This window comes from Carassius carassius, chromosome 4, assembly GCF_963082965.1.
Source record: "Carassius carassius chromosome 4, fCarCar2.1, whole genome shotgun sequence".
Lineage (NCBI taxonomy): Eukaryota > Metazoa > Chordata > Actinopteri > Cypriniformes > Cyprinidae > Carassius > Carassius carassius.
The window spans coordinates 39,731,058-39,752,246 of NC_081758.1; the positions used below are offsets into that span (position 1 = coordinate 39,731,058).

Below are 21,189 nucleotides of genomic sequence, written 5' to 3' on the forward strand. Positions count from 1 at the left end.
TTTCATTTCAAACAATCAATGGGGGGTATATTTATAAATTTATTAAATGATGTTAATCAATGTATTTATTATTAATAAAACAATATATTAATAAATATGGTTGGTTACAAATGTATAGGTAGTAATAAACAATATGAATTCATATAGTCACAAAAAGCAGCTTTGTCATTTTTGAAGGTCCAAAAAAAAAAGAAAAAGTAGTTTAATGTGCATGGACAAATCATTCACTATAAATCCCAAAGCATACATTAAGAGGTTCAGTTCTGATTTCATTCTGACTTTTTATTCAGCGCTAAAGAATATTCTAATAACATTCTGTTGGTGTGACTCTCATCCACGTATTCAGGAACTATGGAGAAATAACTTTTTTTCTGGTCTTCAGGCTACAGGTCAGCCGTACGAGCAGTATGCTAAAATGATCTTCATGGAGCTGAGCGATGCCTGGTCTGAGTTTGACAACCAAGGAGCCAAAGCCCTGTTCTGAGCGTGCTCTGTGAGCGGCCTGATGCACAGCGCTCTCTCCATACACACAGACACACTCTGAGAGAGAGATCAGTCCGAGGAAGAAAACAGACCTCGTTCTGCTTGAGGAACAGTCTAATCTCTTCCGAAACTGTGATGCGCTCTTCTGAAGAGTGAGACCTGTGGTGCTGGATCTCTCCTCCTTCAAAAGGGGAACATGCCAGCATCCTTTTGTCATTTGTAGATGATTAAAAACCATACACACACACACACACACACACCTGAGACTACAGTCTGTGTCCTGCACTTCAAAAGAGCTCCAAAACAGATGGTTTCTGGGATGAAGACAAAATGATTAATGCTGATTTTTTTTTTCTTGCCATTCTATGCATCACACTTTTTTCACTTTTGTTTCGATCAGCGTGGCTTAATTACTGATGTAAATAATGACTCGACGTGTGTGTGTGTTTGAGGGTGGATCATGTTCATATAAAGCTCAAGCAGAGGTTTTGACTTCTGTGCTCCACGATGTGAAGACTTTATCACTTTCACTTCAGTTTGATCAAGTTTTCGCTGATCTCTAGTGTTAATTCTTTCCAAGCACCTTGTGGGAAGATGTGTTTGTGTATTTGTGGGTTCAAGGCTCAATTTCTGCAGCCCAAAAGTGTATTTCAGTGACCGAAAACAAACTTAACATCAAAAAGTGTGAGCTTTCCATACATCTTTTTTTGATTTAATTTTTTTTATCTCAAGGACCAATCAGAAATGTCTGTCTTATTTATTGTTTTGAAAGCTGTACATGGCTAACTGATGGATATAAGAAGGACTAAAATAACACATTTATTGTAAACGGTGGAACACACAAGCTTAGCGTTATCCAAAACTAAAATCATTCCAAAGCATCTACTAATATGAATGTGCTTTTTAAGATTATTGCTGGAATGTAAATCTTTTTTAATTATTATTATTATTCTTGTACCATTATCATATTTTCCACAATATTCTATTTGCGATTTCCATAATCTCTTAATAATGACACTAGAATGTTTGCACCAGTCCCTCAGGACATGAGGCCAAATTCAGTGTCTAACTGAAAAGAATAAATAAATGTCTGATACACCTTAATAGACGATGAAGTGAGGGTGGAAATTAGTGTTGGTTTTTATATATAGACCTAATAGTTTGCAAGAAAAATTCTACAGAGTTCTGTATCCTGCTGTATTTCTGGGATTATTCATATCTGATGCTTAAAGTCGATGCGGTCGGACTAAAAACCAAAACCTTAATGTGTGTTACTGCTTTCTGAGAGTTCATCCGTTATAGAGCGAAAACATTTGCTGGTAAAGGGACTGAGGGGCTGGTTCAGATTGTCATTTCATGGTCTTGAGTGATTTTTGAAATGTTTTAGCTTATTCACCCTCCACCAAGTCATAAACGATCATAAATGTTTCAGCCTGGAATGTGGCACAGCTGTTCAAAGTTTTTCACGGTTGTATAATCAGTGAATAATCTGAATGGGCTCTGATTGATGACTGAATCTAGTCTATTTGAAGTATTCTGGGAATATATACTTCTCTTTCCCAAGAGACGAACAATGCTGCTGCATTTCGGTGGAGCGTGAATAGCTTTTATTAAGACACATTTTCTCTCTTTTAGCCCACTCAGCTTTCCTTTGGATGTCACTAGTGTTTTTCACCAGCTGTCTCCTGCGATGCAGAACAAAATCATAACACCACCACGGTCTTAAAGATATTTTTGTCATGTCTTCTTTTCTCAGATTTTGACCAATAAACCATAATCATGGTTTGGGTTTAGACGGTCTTTTTTTATTGCAATTTTATTTATTTTATTATTATTAGTCATCAGTACAACTGCATTACACTGCCATATTGAAAGAAAGAAAGAAGGACAATACATTGAGAATAGTCAAAAAAAGATTCATTTGTCACCTAATGATAAGTAAATTATGTCAAATTCATGTTTGAGAATTTAGGTTATATCTAGTGTATTTTCTTTAAGTAAAGTGGAATATTTGTTAAATAGCATACTACTAATAAATTTTTTGCCGTATGCAGAGCTGGTCAGATTACTTTTGTAAAATTGTAGACAGCAACTTAATACATTACACGTTTTAGATAGTCTAATCGGACTACTTTTTATTACTTTTGACTGTTTAATTAGGAAAATATTGTACCATATTGATATTAACATACCAAGAGTAAGGAAATATATATCATATTTCGTTGTATTTAACAACATGATGTGCATTGAACATTGTGATGGGTTCCCAAAATGGGGATCACGAGTTTAATGGACAGCTAATAATTATTTAAATTATAAAAATTACAAATGATAAAAATGTCAAATAACATCAACTGAAATAAAACACTTACTAAACAAATGAAATATTTTATTTGTTTACCTGCATGCCATGTGACCATTAACTAATGTCAGAGAACAATGAACATGCAAATGTGGTACTAATTAAAATATTTAAATATTTTTAAATCTCAGGGGTACTCCTAGCAAATATATAAGATGAAAGCAGTTCAGATGGAAAAAAAAAAAAAAGTTTAGGAATGCCTGCTTTACATGTAAATAAGAAATAATGTGAATTGGTGCATTTGAATGTGTTTGAAAGACAAAAGCCTTTCAAAGACAGAGGTGATAATTCTAATAAAAATGTATGTGTATCAGTAGTTGATGCAAAGTTGAAAAACGTATTAAACCTTATTTTTTGTAAATCCAGTGGTCAAATGCTGACTCCTGACTAATTAGGTAGAATCAATAAATTATGAATTCATTATTTCGTGAATGTGTAAGCATGTAAACAATACAAAATAAATATATAAAATGTATAAACTGTAGTCCGATTAGGAGTATTTTAAAATTAAATTTTATCTAATCAGAAGTACTTAATTTTTGGGATCAGATTATATGTAATCAGTTACTATAACCAGCTCTGGCAGATCGGTGAACAGCATTCAAGTTCTCTATATTTCTAAACCCATTTACTTAAGTCGATCAGTTAAATCGTTAGCTATGCATTTTAAATAGAAAGCAGTATGCTTATTAGTGGTCTCAGTTTCACGCAGCTTCGCGCATCATTTGCGTCAGAATCTGTTTTTATACAGTCTATGGTCAGAATGCACAAGATCTGTGACATCATCATTGACCACAGGCCTCTTATTATGAAACTACAAACAATTCCGAAGCTCTAAAGACAATTTAGCTTTAATCGAGAACAGTTATACAATTATAATACTAATTCACAGGTATAACTTAAATACAATTTTAAAAAGTAATTAAGGATTTCATTAAGCTTGTATAAATGGATGACCCGTTTTAACAGTTAACGTTACTAACCATCTCAAATGGACTACAGTTCAAATGAAGGCCATCAATCATGCGGCAAATCCCTCGATCACCAAACCTTCTCTAATCGTCTCGGGTTTTAAGGAAAACGGACAGGATCACAGGAAGAGCTCCCTTGCTTGTTGACCTTTTCGCTCGTGATGTGAAGTACAGTACACTACTAAAGCAGTTAGCCTTCAAAATAAAAGTCCCGTTGCAGTGATTTACAATGGCCACAGGGGGCAGCCACGCTTTAATTTATTAGACTTCAGAATAAATTAAACAAGAGTATACTTTTTCCTCTTCGTTGTTTGGAACAAAATATTTTCAAAGTTCTTAATGATTAAAAACGTTATATTAATTAAAATATATATATATACAATACAGACCAAAAGTTTGGAAACATTACTATTAGTAATGTTTTTGAAAGAAGTTTCTTCTGCTCATCAAGCCTGCATTTATTTGATCAAAAATACAGAAAAAACAGTAATATTGTGAAATATTATTACAACTTAAAATAAAAGTTTTCTATTTGAATATACTTAAAAAAAATAATTTATTCCTGTGATGCAAAGCTGAATTTTCAGCATCATTACTCCAGCCTTCAGTGTCACATATAACATCCAGTCTATCACATGATCATTTAGAAATCATTCTAATTTTCTGATTTATTATGAGTGTTGGAAACAGTTCTGCTGTCTAATATATTTGATGAATAAAAGGTTAAAAAGAACTGCATTTATTAAAAAAAAAAAAAAAATTCTAATAATATATACGGTATTCTAATAATATATTTTCTTTACTATCTTTTTTTATCAGTTTAACACATCCTTGCTGAATAAAAGTATTGATTTTATTTAAAGAAAAGAAAGAAAAAAAAATACTGACCCCAAATTACTGACCAGTAGTGTATATTGTTATTACAAAATATTTATATTTTAAAAACATAGCTTCTTTTTTTTTTTTTTACTTTTTATTCATCAAAGTATCCTAAAAAAGTATCACATGTTCTGAAAAAATATTAAGCAGCAGAACTGTTTCCAACTTTGATAATGAATCATCATATTAGAATGGTTTCTAAAGGATCATGTGATAATGATCCTAAAAATTCAGCTTTGCATCACAGAAATAAATGATAATTTAAAGTATAATAAATTTAAAAACAATTATTTTAAATTGTAATAATATATCAAAATATTAAATTTTTTCTGTATTTTTGATCAAATAAATGCAGGCTTGATGAGCAGAAGAAACTTCTTTCAAAAACATTAAAAATAGTAATGTTTCCAAACTATTGGTCTGTACTGTATATATATATATATATATATATATATATATATTCTTTTATTATTTTTTTTGAGAGAGAGATTTTACATCCATTTCACCGCAAACTGCCATGTGGAATGTTTAATTTGCATTATAGTTAGCAGGCAGTTTCATCCAGTGACAAATTAAGAAATTACAAATGAAGCAAAACAAGTGCAAGACTCACCAATATTAGCACTACCACAATGTGGAGTTTGAAACAGTACAAACACTACAGCAATATATCTGCAGAAGAGTAAACAGATCAGAACGTCAGTTCAATTCTATGTACTGGTTCTAATGTATGGTTTTAAACAAAAAGTTGGCATCAATGAGGAAATAGTTAAGAATTATTGGAATTAAGAATTACTGTATTATGTTTATTACAAGTGCATTATATTACTTTTGCGTTACTTTTTAAATATGAGCAGGGCGTGGTTGTTTTTAATATAAGAAGTTCTAGCAGTCCTTTCACACCAAAAAGTGTAATGAATAAACCTCAGGCTGAAGCAAAAGCAAATTCACGTCTGTACAGTAGAACACAGGAGAAGAAAGTTCAACACTCTTCAGCAAAAACACACAACGCCTCTGTACCTACGATTTCTCCCAGTATGGGGACAGAAGACTTATCAGTCAATAAATGGGAAAACAGTCAATTGTAAGCAAAAAGTTAATTGCCTTACTTTTTAGAAAAAGCAACTCAGATATTTTCTTGTAAATTAAAAAGTAATGCATTACTTTACTAGTTACTTGAAAAAAGTAATCTGATTACATAACTCGCGCTACTTGAAATGCATTACCCCCAACACTGGTGGTGATGAGGCACATCTTAATGATAACCTAATTTAGTGATAGAGATGTTGGGTTAATAATAGGACAGCTACTGGACCTCAGGATGGACATCTAATGGTTAGATACATAATGTTCAGTGCAAAAAAAAAAAAAAATTCATTACTCTTTTTTGGTTTTCCTTTTTGAACTAAACCAGCAACGCATTATAAAGAATTTGCACATTTTAAAGAAGATGTAGAGAACTACAGTCAGGACAATGATGAGAAAAGCGAACACATCCAGACAGTGGTACTGGTACCAGGTAAGGTTGTGGGCCTCGACACGCAGGTGTTTAGCACCTTTATTGCGCATGACAAACTCAATCCAGAACACAGCCTCATCCAAAGGCTTCACTGGTCTGTCATGATGAATCCTGGACAAACGCATAGCATTCTCTTTATACCTGAGGAGACGAAGACAAATACTGTTATATGTCTGAGTATATAGTCCATATGCAGAGAGAACATAGAGCCCTCAAAATATCTAGACTGAAGTCCAGAGTCCTGTTATGCATTGACATCACTGTATCAAATCAAATGGTATGAGTGACTTACGAGGGATCATTAATGACGGCATTGAGTCCATCCACCAGGTCTTGTGGCTGCGTGGTTTTGATGTTATCCATGACAACAGCAGCACCTTTGGCCTTCATATGGGCCAAATTATCAGGCTGGTCACCAAACAATGGGATCCCGACCATTGGAACGCCATGATAAATGGCCTCATATATGCCATTAGTGCCTCCATGAGTGATGAATGCTCTGGTTTTGGGGTGACCTGCATCAGAAAACAAACATAGGTAAAAAAAAAAAAATTATTTTAAGCAGATCTTACTTTTTTAATAGTCATTTTATGTATTAAAAAAAAATGTAAAGTAGTATCGAGTCACAAATTATAACACAAACCCAATAAATCATTCTGAGGGATCCACTTATAGATTCTGGTGTTTGCACCAAGAGTATCTGGCTTCTCTCCACCATATCGCCATAAAACCTGCAACACATTTATACAACCACACTCTCAACTTATCAGCAGAAAATAGCAAAGAAATTACATTGAGATTTGAATTGTGACAAAGCTAAATGACTTTCCCTAATTTCAATCACATCAAGAAGCAGTGCTTATACAGTCATGATACAGTATATGGATGAAAAGACTGTAACAATGGCCAGTTACCTTCTGAGGAATCTGTGCCAGTGCGGAGGCGATCATATTGCTTGTTTCTTTAGGCATTTTGTCTATCATAGACCCCAGACTGAAGACCACAATCCCATCATCCCCTGAGCTCTGAACAAACTCCTCCATGTCCTACACAAAAAAAGACATCATGAACTTGAGGTCTGAAAAGTGACTCCATAATATACTTCTGCAAAATGGAAAATACAGAATATGCCGTCACAGGTTACAGCTCACTGCAGATTTCAGGTAAAATAATATCGCTACTAATATTACTAAAAGCAGTTGATACAAGTACTAAGTTTCTCCCCCGCTACTGAATCTTCAGTGATATGGCAAAATAAATTATATTTAACAGGTCTGAATGTGATACAGTTAAAAATATGTATAATTAAAACAATATAGCAATGAATAATCACAGGAAAGTTCTTTCTATTGAGATTCCCAAATGCAAAGTGACCAGAACCGTCCAATTCAAGATGATTCATTCAACAAGTGATTCTTGAGTACATTTTTTTACTGAATCAAAAACATTCAGCACGAACAGCAGAGTTTGATTCCTGAACAATTTACTCTTATAAGCCAGTTGTTTTAAAAGGGTCATAGGATACCCATTTTCCACAAGTGGATATGATGAACACAGATTGGTAAAAATTTCTCAATGGTAGTGTAAAACAACACCCTTTTAACTCTGTCAAAAACAGCTCTTTTAGAGCAAGCTGTTTTGTAACATTTTCCTTTAAATGTTAATGAGCTCTGCTAACCCCGCCCCTCTCTTCCAGCCACTCTCTCTGAGGGATTGTTTACTTTAGCTGCATTCATCGTGAAACTAGCTAATTAGCACATTATTAGGAAAGGCGATTTGCAAAGATTATTTAAAAAACATTATACACTCACTTCTTCTGTAGGTGAAGCTGGATCATGAATGTTTTGCACGAACATAAATGCATATAGATCGGGGCTCATTCCTTTCAGAAACGAATGTAATCCACTGCATCTTCAGCAGCTCAGATGTCGGGAGTAAAGGAAGACTGCTATATTCATTATTACATCCAACAACAGAACACCTCAATCTATTAGGAGTCATTCTTGTCTACATCTGATCCTGTTGTGAAACAATGCAGGACTGATGACAGCTCACATAGGGCGGGTCTAAGGTAAGACACCAGTCCAGTCTGTGCCGAAACGCCACTGTCAATCAAACTATCGTGGGAGGGGCCTGTATGTGTGACATCACACAGGCTCGATTTGAGAAAGGGGGAAATATTTGAGTAGATAAAAAGAAACACTCGATGGATTTTTATCATTATAGAGCGGTTGTGTACACCCACTGCCAACACACATTTCAGTTTAAACAGCTTGTAAAAGTGCATGTGGCATACTATAACCCCTTAATAAATTGTTTCAGAAATTCTGAAATACTGAGTTAACTGAATAGAATCCATTCAGACTGGTCACTCATCATCTAATTCACTGCAGTGAAAAAAATTTAATCTGTAAAGTGTGTTTCATGAATTTAGATCTCCTTTTTTCTTATTAACAGTAAATGAGTTATAATGTAAAAAAGAAGAAGAAGAAGAAGACAGATGCACCTTGGGTAATGGTTTGGCAGGGGTGCAGTGAATTCCTCCAACGTATTTGAAGTTGGGCAGGAATGGCCGTGGAAACTCAAAATCCCAGTAGGTTCTGATTAACCAGATATCAGCTTTACCCATCATCTCACAATAGGACGTGGGCCGTCCTGGAAAGAGGGGTACTTTAGACATGCTTAAATATATATTGCATCTGCAGCACATAAGAAACACAAATGCAAATTCCACATGAGTGAAGTATGACATCATGACTAAACTATTTGGCTGATGGGAAAAGCCCTAAACCCCCTTCATTTAATGACTGTCAGCATGACTATACAAGTGTGTCCCTTACCTTAATGTCAGTGTGCACTGATCAGTGTTTGAAGGAATGTTCTGGGTTTAATCATAAACATAAGCTCTAACATCTGTATTTGTGGCATGTTGATTACCCTTGAAAATAATTTCAATTTGTTCCCCAGATATATAAAATAATAATAATTAATGTGTTTAACAGCAACAGAACCTGCTGTCCCTGGCCAATTAATTATTATCCAGTTTACAACTAATTTATTTGTCAATGAACTCTCGCCAGAACCTTGCTTTGACTCACCAAAATATTCAGTGTAATAGTTGTCAAATGTTTTCCAAACAATAGTGGCAAAACAATCTTGAGAAATGTAGAAGAGCACATTGATGATTCGTTCTGTAAAGCTCATCTTGTCCGTGAGTTTACTCATGGCTCCAGGAACAAAAGATGGTGGAGCTGGTAACTGACCACATATTCGCTCCACAGTATGAGCTAAGGAGAACCGGAACGTGAAAACCAAGGGAACGTTCAGCACTTCAGCTGCAATATCACTGCACGCGTAGATCGGATCTGACAGAACAACATCAAACTTTCCATCTCGCAATTTGTCCATCAACTCTGGTGATTTCAGAATGCCGTTACATTGTGATATAGACATATCCTGATGTTTGGAAGCAAGCTTGTAGAATTTCATTTGAATCTGCAGTAAGTTTAAATGGTCCATCTCATACACTGAGAAGTGAAGAAGTTCATCAAGGAAGTCTTGCATGTCCTGTGCAGATGTGGACACACTGAAGTGCTGGAAGGAGAATCGATCTGATTCTTTGGCTTTCATGAAAAGAGCAGCATCTGGCAGTAGCACTGTTATATTGTGTCCCCTGTCAATCAACGTTTCCAACACAATCTTAAGATTGATCCAGTGACTGCCCTCCGTATACCATACTAAAACATTCCCACATTCTGCAGGGCCGAAAACAGTGAGCAGGGAAAGAAAACAGCCGACGAGTCTCATGATTGCCAGATAGACTGAGATCATCTTTGTCCAGCATCAACATGTACCGCCTGGTGTAATTATTAACCTAGTATATAGATTTTAACAAGTCATGGCACTCATAAATCAACAAAGCATTAAAAGTAAAGGTCAAAGAAAACAGACAAGCAGGTTCATATAGCTTTCAATATTTGTTAGAAAAAACACACACTCTTTATCACATATTTCCTAAATTAAAATGCATCATATTTATACATTTGCCGCACTGTATCTCATTCACAGTGACAAAAAACCTTAAGTTCTCATTACAGATTCTGCATATTCATGATTTTGCAAGACAATGATGCATGCAAGGTTCAATGAAGTTCATTTTCTCCTTATATGGCATCGCAAAACCACCGACTTTGAATGGAAGAAAAAAACAAACAAAGTCCACTTAGTGAATGAGTGGAGTGGGTGGATTTGAGCTTGTTTTTTCAGCAAGTCGCCTATTGATTTGGGCAGGCCTATGGATTATGATTTGTTAGGATAGGACAATATTTGGCAGAGATACAACTATTTGAATATCTGGAATTTGAGGGTGCAAAGAAAAATCAAAATACTGAGAAAATCACCTTTGAAGTTTCCAAATCTAGTTCTTAGCAATGCATATTACTAATCAAAAATTAAATTTTGATATATTTACTGTAGGAAATTTACAAAATATCTTAATGGAACATGATCTTTCCTTAATATCCAAATGACTTTTGGCATATAAGAAGAATTTATTATTTTGACCATATAATGTTTTTTTTTTGGCAATTGCTAGAAATATACCCCAGTGACTGGTTTTGTGGTCCAGGGTCATATATTAAATATTCATAATATATTTTTAGACACAACATCATGTCTTCATATTCCAAAACCCTTTTGCTGCTTTACATCTGGGCACCAAATTTTTCATTTAGCAAACAAAATGAACATGAAAATGATACAAGCATATCTAATCCAGAGGACAAAACACTACAAATAGTTAAAAATTAGTAAAACTGTTTTTTATTTGTATAGATCCATCATTTGTTTATGCCCACACTGTCCAAGAAATGCTGATACAGTCTTCTATTTGTGATTCATTGTCATAATTTAACATAACCCTTGCGTAAATTTACAAATGCTATACAAGATAACCCAGGATTATGTTCACCCAGGCTTTAGAATGTACCTGGGTTTTATACAGACTTCTTTATGTGTTTATACAAATAAAACAAAAGTAGTATATTAATATGAAGCCCCAGTGATCCTGAGCTGTGATTCCAAAGTCAGCAGACCAGGGCAAATAAAAGTCAATTTTAGATAAAGAATAGTTTAAAATAGAGAAAATAATATCAATACATTTTTTGCAGATGGCAAGTTACTTTTACATTTGTTCATTTATAATCCATATGGCTGTTTTATGTGGGGTTGGTGAATTTTTTTTCCATTGAACACAAATGAATCCTGGGAGCCTAAGCACAAATGTGCAACAAATGCTATCAATACAGATTGAAGAAACAGTGCCATCAAAAATGAAATTTCTGTAATTAATCTCCTTCATATAGCTCCATAATCCATAGTGATCACGTCAAGAAGGGGGAAAAAATCCAACACAAAAGAATTACACACTATATTTCAGGTTTTCTGATGTCATACTGAAGCATTGTGTAAGAAACAGAAATTCAAGTCACTGTTAATCTTTCTCTCCAGTGAGCTGTTAACTTGCGAATGGGATTGTTGCAGTGCTCAATTTGAGAACCAGATCATTCCGACTACTTTTATGGAAATTTTTGTCTTCATTGGAGCTTGACCATCAAATTTTCATTATATGCATGAAGATCCTTCAAAATTATACTTTTGTGTTCCACTGGGGAAAAAAAGCACACCGTGTAGGTTTGTAAGTACATGAGGTGAATAAACAGCTTTCATTTGTGTGTGAACACCAAAATCATTGTCCTTTCTCTTACACACCAAAATGGAAAGAGCATCTTGAGAAAGGTAGAGCAGCATACTGATGATTCGCTCTGTAAAACACACCTTGTCAGAGAGTTCAATCATGGTCAGATATAAATCATATATCTGACCACAAAGCCACACGGGAACATCGTATCTGACAGAAAAACGTCAAACTTTCCATTCCCCAATTTGTCCATCAACTGATTTCAGAATCCTGTCAGAGTATGATTTATAGACATATCCTGAAACAAGCTTCAATTGGAATTCAATTGGTTTAAATGGGGCGTGAGGACTGGAATTGTTAACCGCTGGTGTAGCCTATTGTAGTAATGTTGTCTCTGGTATTCTGGACTGTGAGTGTGTATGCGTTCAGGGGGCGTGGCTTTGGACGGTGATTGCAGTGAGGGAGGGACGTTCACTTTCAGTGCTATCAGGCTAAAGTTAGCATGTAGAAGACTACAATCAGGACAGTGAGGAGAAAAGCGAACACATCCAGACAGTGGTACTGGTACCAGGTAAGGTTGTGGGCCTCGACACGCAGGTGTTTAGCGCCTTTATTGTGCCTGACGAACTCAATCCAGAACACAGCCTCATCCAAAGGCTTCACTGGTCTGTCATGATGAATCCTGGACAAACGCATAGCATTCTCTTTATACCTGAGGAGACGAAGACAAATACTGTTATATGTCTGTGTATACTTTGCTGTTCATATATCTATTGCGTTTTAATGTTAACGAGAAAGACAGCAAAGAGCTTTTAAAATATCTACACTGAAGTCTTGAAACCAGCTCATGAGGGATCATTAATGACGGCATTGAGTCCATCCACCAGGTCTCGAATTTGAATACTGTTGAAGTCCTTGACAACAGCAGCACCTTTGGCCTTCATATGGGCCAAATTATCAGCTTGGTCACCAAACAAGGGAATCCAGACCATGGGAACACCATGATAAATGGCCTCATACAGTATATATCATTAGTGCCTCCGTGAGTGATGAATGCTCCGGTTTCCTGCATCAGGAAAGAAAACATGGATAGAGAAGATTATGTTGTTTGGCAAAAGTTAACCAGCTTGGGGCTATTGTTTAATTCACTTTCTTGTGCCATTAACCTGAATGCAGTATTACTCAGTTAGCTAGCTTTAAATGTCAATTGACTAGCTCTTGGAAAAAAAACTCTTAAAAATAAATACACAATTATAAATTATAATACAAACCTAATAAATCATTCTGAGGAATCCACTAATTAATTAAATCATAGAAATCATAAAAATGTAAAACAAATAATTTAAACACCTGAACACTAAAAATATAATTATTTAATTTGTGTATCTGCATGTCAAGTGACATCAAACTGTGGAATGTTTTGTTAAATTACTGAAATATAAACTTTCTCTGATATTTCAATAGTATTATATTAAATATAATATTTATTTCATAGTAAATACAACCCGAATTCCGGAAAAGTTGGGACGTTTTTTAAATTTTAATAAAATGAAAACTAAAGGAATTTCAAATCACATGAGCCAATATTTTATTCACAATAGAACATAGATAACGTAGCAAATGTTTAAACTGAGAAATTTTACACTTTTATCCACTTAATTAGCTCATTTAAAATTTAATGCCTGCTACAGGTCTCAAAAAAGTTGGCACGGGGGCAACAAATGGCTAAAAAAGCAAGCAGTTTTGAAAAGATTCAGCTGGGAGAACATCTAGTGATTAATTAAGTTAATTGATATCAGGTCTGTAACATGATTAGCTATAAAAGCTTTGTCTTAGAGAAGCAGAGTCTCTCAGAAGTAAAGATGGGCAGAGGCTCTCCAATCTGTGAAAGACTGCGTAAAAAAATTGTGGAAAACTTTAAAAACAATGTTCCTCAACGTCGAATTGCAAAGGCTTTGCAAATCTCATCATCTACAGTGCATAACATCATCAAAAGATTCAGAGAAACTGGAGAAATCTCTGTGCATAAGGGACAAGGCCGGAGACCTTTATTGGATGCCAGTGGTCTTCGGGCTCTCAGACGACACTGCATCACTCATCGGCATGATTGTGTCAATGACATTACTAAATGGGCCCAGGAATACTTTCAGAAACCACTGTCGGTAAACACAATCCGCCGTGCCATCAGCAGATGCCAACTAAAGCTCTATCATGCAAAAAGGAAGCCATATGTGAACATGGTCCAGAAGCGCCATCGTGTCCTGTGGGCCAAGGCTCATTTAAAATGGACTATTTCATAGTGGAATAGTGTTTTATGGTCAGACGAGTCCAAATTTGACATTCTTGTTGGAAATCACGGACGCCGTGTCCTCCGGGCTAAAGAGGAGGGAGACCTTCCAGCATGTTATCAGCGTTCAGTTCAAAAGCCAGCATCTCTGATGGTATGGGGGTGCATAAGTGCATACATGGGCAGCTTGCATGTTTTGGAAGGCTCTGTGAATGCTGAAAGGTATATAAAGGTTTTAGAGCAACATATGCTTCCCTCCAAACAACGTCTATTTCAGGGAAGGCCTTGTTTATTTCAGCAGGACAATGCAAAACCACATACTGCAGCTATAACAACAGCATGGCTTCGTCGTAGAAGAGTCCAGGTGCTAACCTGGCCTGCCTGCAGTCCAGATCTTTCACCTATAGAGAACATTTGGCGCATCATTAAACGAAAAATATGTCAAAGACGACCACGAACTCTTCAGCAGCTGGAAATCTATATAAGGCAAGAATGGGACCAAATTCCAACAGCAAAACTCCAGCAACTCATAGCCTCAATGCCCAGACGTCTTCAAACTGTTTTGAGAAGAAAAGGAGATGCTACACCATGGTAAACATGCCCCGTCCCAACTATTTTGAGACCTGTAGCAGAAATCAAAATTGAAATGAGGTCATTTTGTGCATAAAATTGTAAACTTTCTCAGTTTAAACATTTGCTATGTTATCTATGTTCTATTGTGAATAAAATATTGGCTCATGTGATTTGAAAGTCTTTTAGTTTTCATTTTATTAAAATTTAAAAAACGTCCCAACTTTTCCGGAATTCGGGTTGTATCTCATGTCACAGAGGTTTGTCTAACAAACAACGTTTGGGAAACCCTGCATTACATGAACATATTTGAATAAACATTAGAATATGATGGTATTAAATGTCCAAAGTCTTCCAGGCTAGAAATATTTTGTTCAGACTTTCAGAATCAAATGTTATTGAAGGTTGGATATGATGAAGAACGAGTGTTTTACAGCTATACATTACAAGTGTTTAATAACTTGCATAATTTTGTGTTTCACACATGGTCTATATTGTTTGAGAGGTGCTTTTTCCATCCAAATTCAGAAACATGGTTTGCAAATTTATTTACATGACCATTCTATATTGTGAATATAGTCAAAGCTAAATGGAATTACACACAGTAGGATTTTTTGTGAAAAATGTAAAACAGAAAGAAGAATTAGGGATGATTAATAAATTCTGCATAATTTACTGCCATTGTGTGAACAATATGTAATCCATAAAAAAGGAACTGTAATCTGATTATGAGCATTTTAATGTGTAATATACACAAATAAGAGTACTTGATTTGCAGAATCTGATTATGTAATCCAGATTACATGCAATCAGTTACTACCCAGTTCTATTCATTGCAAAAAAAAAAATTTTTAAGAGGATGTGATGATTGAAGAAAATATTCATCAATAACATCTGACACTTGCAAACATTTATACTCCAATACAAAATGGTTTTCACTTTCTACCCTCTCTTCCATGCTTCCTTTATTTTTATGGGGGCAAATATAAAGATTTATGACCCCTCCAGCCCCCCTTTTGGAGACAGGCTCTCAGATAGAGTGGGAAAAATTTTGCATGCAGCATGTGAATTGGTTTAGACGTATAAAGAGATCAGGGCTAATCGGTTGGCACCAGAGACACTTCTGCATTCAGCCTCTTTTCGGGGAGGGCGATGGAGCGCGGGAGTGAATGCATGTGAGAGACGGAGGGAGGGAGAAGCCCATGATCTGCTCCATTGTGATAACAGATTTAGGCAGAGTGTGGGGTTCCGATAAGGAAAAGCACACTCAATAGCAGATTAGCCGCATACTTGGAGTAGAACAGTGAAGGAGAGGAGGACACTTGGAAGGAAGAGGAGATGTGTTAGTCATGCTGAAATGGATTCTGTTCGTTATTTATTATTAATGGTTACTCTCTTTTCATCACATTAACATTTGCTTTAAATATCATTTGCTGTGCAACAGAGCTCGAGTCCAATCTATCAAATTTATTTATATAGCACTTTTCACTATACACAAAACGTTTCAAATCAGCTTTACAGAAAATCATGTTAATGTTGCATTTAGTGAATTAGAGCTGGACAATAACATAGTTTACATCATGCAACGATACAAGAAATCAAGCTGTCAAGATTTGCTTTATAATATATATTGCACTACATTAGTATATTGTATGTATGTGGTAAAGTTGGGCATTTTTATATATACAGTACAACTTTATAAAGCGAGCTTGGTAATAGTATAGTTTACATTTTCCATTGATAACAGCAAACAAGCAATTGGAATTGGCTATTTAGTAGGCTATGTATCATTCTAAGTGAGTCTATAATGCATTTATGCAAACATTTTTATACATCCAACTTGATGATAATAAAGTTACATTTGCAATGAAATAAAAAAAAACAAGCAGTTGAGATTTGCAATATAGTACATATTGCCTAAGTAAAGTATATTGTAAGTATGCGGATAAAAGTAGATATATTCACATGTCCACCTATTTATAGAGCTTGCCAATAATATAATAATATATTGCCCTAATTGAGTATACTATGTATGAAGATAAAGTTGGATATTTTTATATATCCAAAAGAGCTGGCCAATAATATTTTGCTACACAATTAAAAAAATCAGCCCTTTGAGATTTGTTATATAACTTTATATAAGTGTACTGTTTGATGTAATATACAACCGACTGTGAGATAATGCAGTTTACAGTGTATTTTCTTAATTATGCAAATATTGTTAGTGGTTGTTGAACATTATTTTAAACGGAAGGCTCTTAATAAGCATTAGCAACCATTCACATACTTGCCAGATGAGCTTTGCTTTTCTGTGTTTGTTTTTAGGATCACAAAGTTGCCTTTTCTGTGTTTGCAGTTGTGATTGTGTGTTGTGTTAAATGGTGATTAGTACAGAGGGTCGTCAGCTGCTGATTTCAAACGATAAACAGCTGCCCGTAAACTCACTCTTCCTCTGTGATGATGAATTTAACATGGATAAAGTAGATAAAAAAAGTCTTTTTTAAATTTTATGTCAAATGTGCTCTTAATACTAGAATATGGTTATCTGTAGTGTTATATGCATTATGCGTTTATCCAAAATCATCTCATAATAGGCTGAATCTCATGGCCAGATCATATTTCACTCCAAAACTAATATATATATATATTAATAACTATTAACATTTAAACAGAACCTCTGATTTTATTAGCACATTCATCCTCCTAAAATGTCACTTAATATAATGCACAAAAAAAACTTTATACTGCAACAATACTGAAAATTATACGGAGTTTGAATGCAACACAAATTTAGACACTCCCTCTTTGTGCATCTGATTGGTCACTGACGAGTGTGGATTTTGACTCCAATGACCTCTGGCCTCAGGCCAAAAGTTAAGCTGTGTCTACATTCACCTCTATCATGTGGCTTGGACACTTCCAGAGGTCATCGCTATGGTCACACGGCTCTTAAAACAGCCACTGCAGTGAACAGTTATCTGACCGTAAAATAAAAGCCTTCAGAGCATGCACCCTTGTTCATACAAACCAGTTATATCAACAGCCACATTTAACAACCTGATGATGTTTGAAAGAGCTTAGTAAATTTGCAGACGGGATTTTTTTTTAAGCATTTTTAATATCAAACAGACTACATTAATACAATAATTAATTTTCAAGTAACAATTATTTGATTATTGAGAAAAGACATTCTACACTTGAATAATGAATGCACAAAAATAATCTTTGGCAAAACATATTTTGTATTTGTGAATGCAGAGTAGTTTAAACAATAACATTTTCCATTTAATAAATTACAATTTAATGTACAACTAGCTGCATGTGCTGAATCCATCGAAAGCATAAATATAAAAAAATAAATAAATACGATCAAATAAATTACAGTTTCAATTCTGAGGTTGCCTTCAACCTCAAACAAAACATTGTTAATTCAGTCAAGGAAATGAAATTACATTAATACTACAAAGTGTCAGTTAGATGCTTCCAAAGTGCATCATTGACCATGCATATGTTGATCGTGGTTCCTGCTCAACTACAGCAGTACTGGTGAATAACGTGTTTCCAAAGAGCATTCGTTTCCAAACAGCTTGGCTGAAATGAGTGATTGTGATGTCATAGCGAACATTCCAAGTTCCAAAAATCCAGCTTTGTCCCTACATGGCGATGGAACTTGCAAAAACATCACAATCACGGAATCCTCTCACTTTCGTTCCGTTCTACCAGGCTTCTGAACTGTCGCAGCTGGACCCGGGTGAGGGCGGGTCGGTGTCGCTCGTCCAGGTGCGCTCGGTGCGCAGCTTCTGCATGTTCCCCGTGATCAGTGTGAGGAGCGCGGCTTGCGATTGAGCTGCCGGCTCTCCTCCCTGGCTCTCCAGCAAAGTCACCAAGAAGTTGATATAGCGCATGGCCAGCCGCAGGATCTCATTCTTGCTGAGCTTCTTCTCGGGCGGGTGTGTGGGGATGAGTTTCCGCAGGTCTGCGAAAGCTGTGTTGACGTTATGTTGGCGCCAGCGCTCGCGCGTGTTCGTGAACACCTTCCTAGTCATGATGCAGTACTTCTGCAAAAAAAAAAAAAAAACACGGCCGTTCATGACATTGTCTGATTATGAGCATGGGGGAAAATGAAAAGGATTTTGTTAATAGCAACAAGTACAAATACTTACCAGTTTCTGTTGCCTTGAAGCTCTATGAATGTTGGAGCATCGGGCACAAATTTTCAGGCATGAAAAATAGTGTCCACATCAAGTTAAAGCAGCATGGAGCAGAGTGTTTAGGAAAGATAAAGTGCTGTCAGGTAATTGCAGAAGTAATAAATCAGCATCCGTCCTCTCAGTCTCTGCTAACCAACACTCCTGAACCCTTGAACAAACTCCTCAGATGGAAAACAGAGTGAAAGAGAGCGAGGATGTGAGGGAGGGATGGGGTTTGGCTTGTGCTTCTCATTTTTATAGTCATGCCGCTGTGTGACGTTGCAGGGTGTCAGGGGGTGATTTTTACATCTGCCATTAATGCGTTTAAATTAATTAACATAATGCGTTGTGTTTCCATCCACAGGTATAGAGTCTGGGGGAGGGGGGGGTAAATACAAAGAAATAAAGCTTTTTACCAACTGAACATGTAAAACAAACTGCAGTCTAGTGTTTAAACCTAGCAGGGTACATTTATTTCATATGAAAAGCTTTTGTATCCATCATGTCCTGTGCTTAATCTTCAATTAAAAAGAATAAATAAAAATAAATATTTTTAAAAAGAATAATAAAATAGAAACATAAAAAATAGAAACTTTAAATAGGTGTCAATGGATTAAAAAAAAAGAATTAATCACACTTTTTTCCTGAAATTAATTGTGATTAACCCCACTTAACATTTACGTTTTTAATTATACTTTTATATTGCAATAATTTCACATTGAATCTTCAAATGAATGTAGAAACATCATAGAGACATCTTTATGTTTAATGGGTTCATTTTATGAGGCGAGTATCACTGATGCCAGAACTACTGATGTCTCTAGGAATTTTTTTTCTTTATATTTAACTATAGCCTATAACTATAATACAAATATTTTATATACTTTACAGTAGACTGCCAGTCATATTCATGCATGGATTGGCCATATAAACAGGTAAGAGGAAATAAAATGAAGCCCATCTCAGTGGTATAATCTCACCAAAATGTCATGCCAAATATTTTAGTTTTTTATGTTCTCATTTTTATCCACCGAACAATGTGTAAATATATTTGGCATATTTTCCACTCTCTTTAAAAGTCAGCGACTGAACCAGCATATACCATTTTACCCTGGAGAGTTTATTCATAATCTTAAAGCCCTCCACATTTAAACCATCGGGAAACAACAGAAAGGACAGACTATTCAAAGCAGACTTATTGCCTATGAGCTCTAACAAATACGTGGCTGTTGTACAAAATGTGCTTCCCTCTTTTGTTGGGATGCTGGATGTCCACCTGCTAACAGATCTATTACAGCGACTCTGTCCAAGAGTGAAGTGACATCATAATGAAAACCTTCCTCTGATTGGACAACACTGTGCCAAAATACCCCACAGCATATTCACCCTGACAGAGTAATAATATGGGTTTTGTCTGAATGTTGGTAATCTTGTTTAGAATGTCCTGGGGCTTCACATAAATTACACTAGGTTATGACAGAGGCAAGCTTGTGGATCAACACATTCTTCGGGGCCAAGGTCTCCGAAGCCCCCTCTCGCTCTCTCCCAAACTCTCAGCCTCCCTTCAGATCAAAAGCTGGTGTCTCGCTGCAGCAATTGTTGCGTTAAAAGTCTCTCTGAGAATTGTGGGGGATTTACATAATGGGATTATGGAGGGATTAGGAGTCAGGCAGAGGACAGACACAGTTAGGACGGAGCTGAATTCACGACTCAAACCGCTCAACACACCCTGCAGCTGCAGAGCTGCCTTTCAGATCCGCCAAAAACTTCAGCAACACGCAAACCTGCCCGGAAACAAAACTCTCACCCAATCCACACTCAAACTTTCAGCCTACCTGAGCTCCGGTTTCCCACTGGAAAGAAACACCATGCAGTTGTTTCTCCAAGACAGTGATCCAATTAAACAAAGGCTTAGATATTTCTCCTGTGAAAAACACTCCATCTCTCAGATTTGGTCAAAAGTCTGCAATCCAAAATTTGTATTTGTCAAAAAAGTTTGAATTCCAATATTTCACAGACCAAATGAGCTATGCAGTCCAAATGAACTGTATCAAGTGAGTCTGTTTTTATTTTAACGAATTCCACAACAAAACTGGTATTTTACATGAATTAAAAATAACTAAATTAAAAGAGCAAAATATGAGAAATACAATTTAGCTTATTTTGAATAACATAAAATAATATATTTAAATTGCGAATACATACAGCATATTATTATATTATATAATAT

The 21,189-nt window shown here is 35.6% G+C and overlaps 3 protein-coding genes across 5 annotated transcripts in view; 1 reads left to right on the forward strand and 2 right to left on the reverse strand.

The window, feature by feature from the left end:
* Nucleotides 1–2,268, forward strand: part of LOC132140014 (cyclin-G-associated kinase-like) — a 37,043-nt gene extending 34,775 nt beyond the window's left edge. For all 3 annotated transcript variants that reach the window (XM_059548769.1, XM_059548770.1, XM_059548771.1), the window contains one exon: nucleotides 383–2,268. In XM_059548769.1, coding sequence (XP_059404752.1) covers nucleotides 383–484 — 102 coding nt within the window. In that variant the 3' untranslated portion in view covers nucleotides 485–2,268. The remainder of the gene's footprint in view (nucleotides 1–382) is intronic.
* A 3,526-nt stretch (nucleotides 2,269–5,794) lies between these two features.
* On the reverse strand, nucleotides 5,795–10,174 carry LOC132140016 (UDP-glucuronosyltransferase 2A2-like). Its single transcript, XM_059548772.1, has 6 exons — nucleotides 9,313–10,174; nucleotides 8,721–8,869; nucleotides 7,129–7,260; nucleotides 6,858–6,945; nucleotides 6,507–6,729; nucleotides 5,795–6,355 (listed from the first exon to the last, which is right to left on the reverse strand). The coding sequence occupies exons 1-6, from the start codon at nucleotides 10,043–10,045 to the stop codon at nucleotides 6,073–6,075; spliced, it is 1,608 nt and encodes a 535-aa protein (XP_059404755.1). The 5' UTR covers nucleotides 10,046–10,174; the 3' UTR covers nucleotides 5,795–6,072.
* A 7,265-nt stretch (nucleotides 10,175–17,439) lies between these two features.
* Nucleotides 17,440–19,151, reverse strand: LOC132131565 (T-cell acute lymphocytic leukemia protein 2-like). Its single transcript, XM_059543623.1, has 2 exons — nucleotides 18,933–19,151; nucleotides 17,440–18,827 (listed from the first exon to the last, which is right to left on the reverse strand). Exon 2 carries the CDS (start codon nucleotides 18,813–18,815, stop codon nucleotides 18,486–18,488), a length of 330 nt encoding a protein of 109 aa, XP_059399606.1. The 5' UTR covers nucleotides 18,816–18,827; nucleotides 18,933–19,151; the 3' UTR covers nucleotides 17,440–18,485.
* Between the last annotated feature and the right edge of the window lie 2,038 nt (nucleotides 19,152–21,189).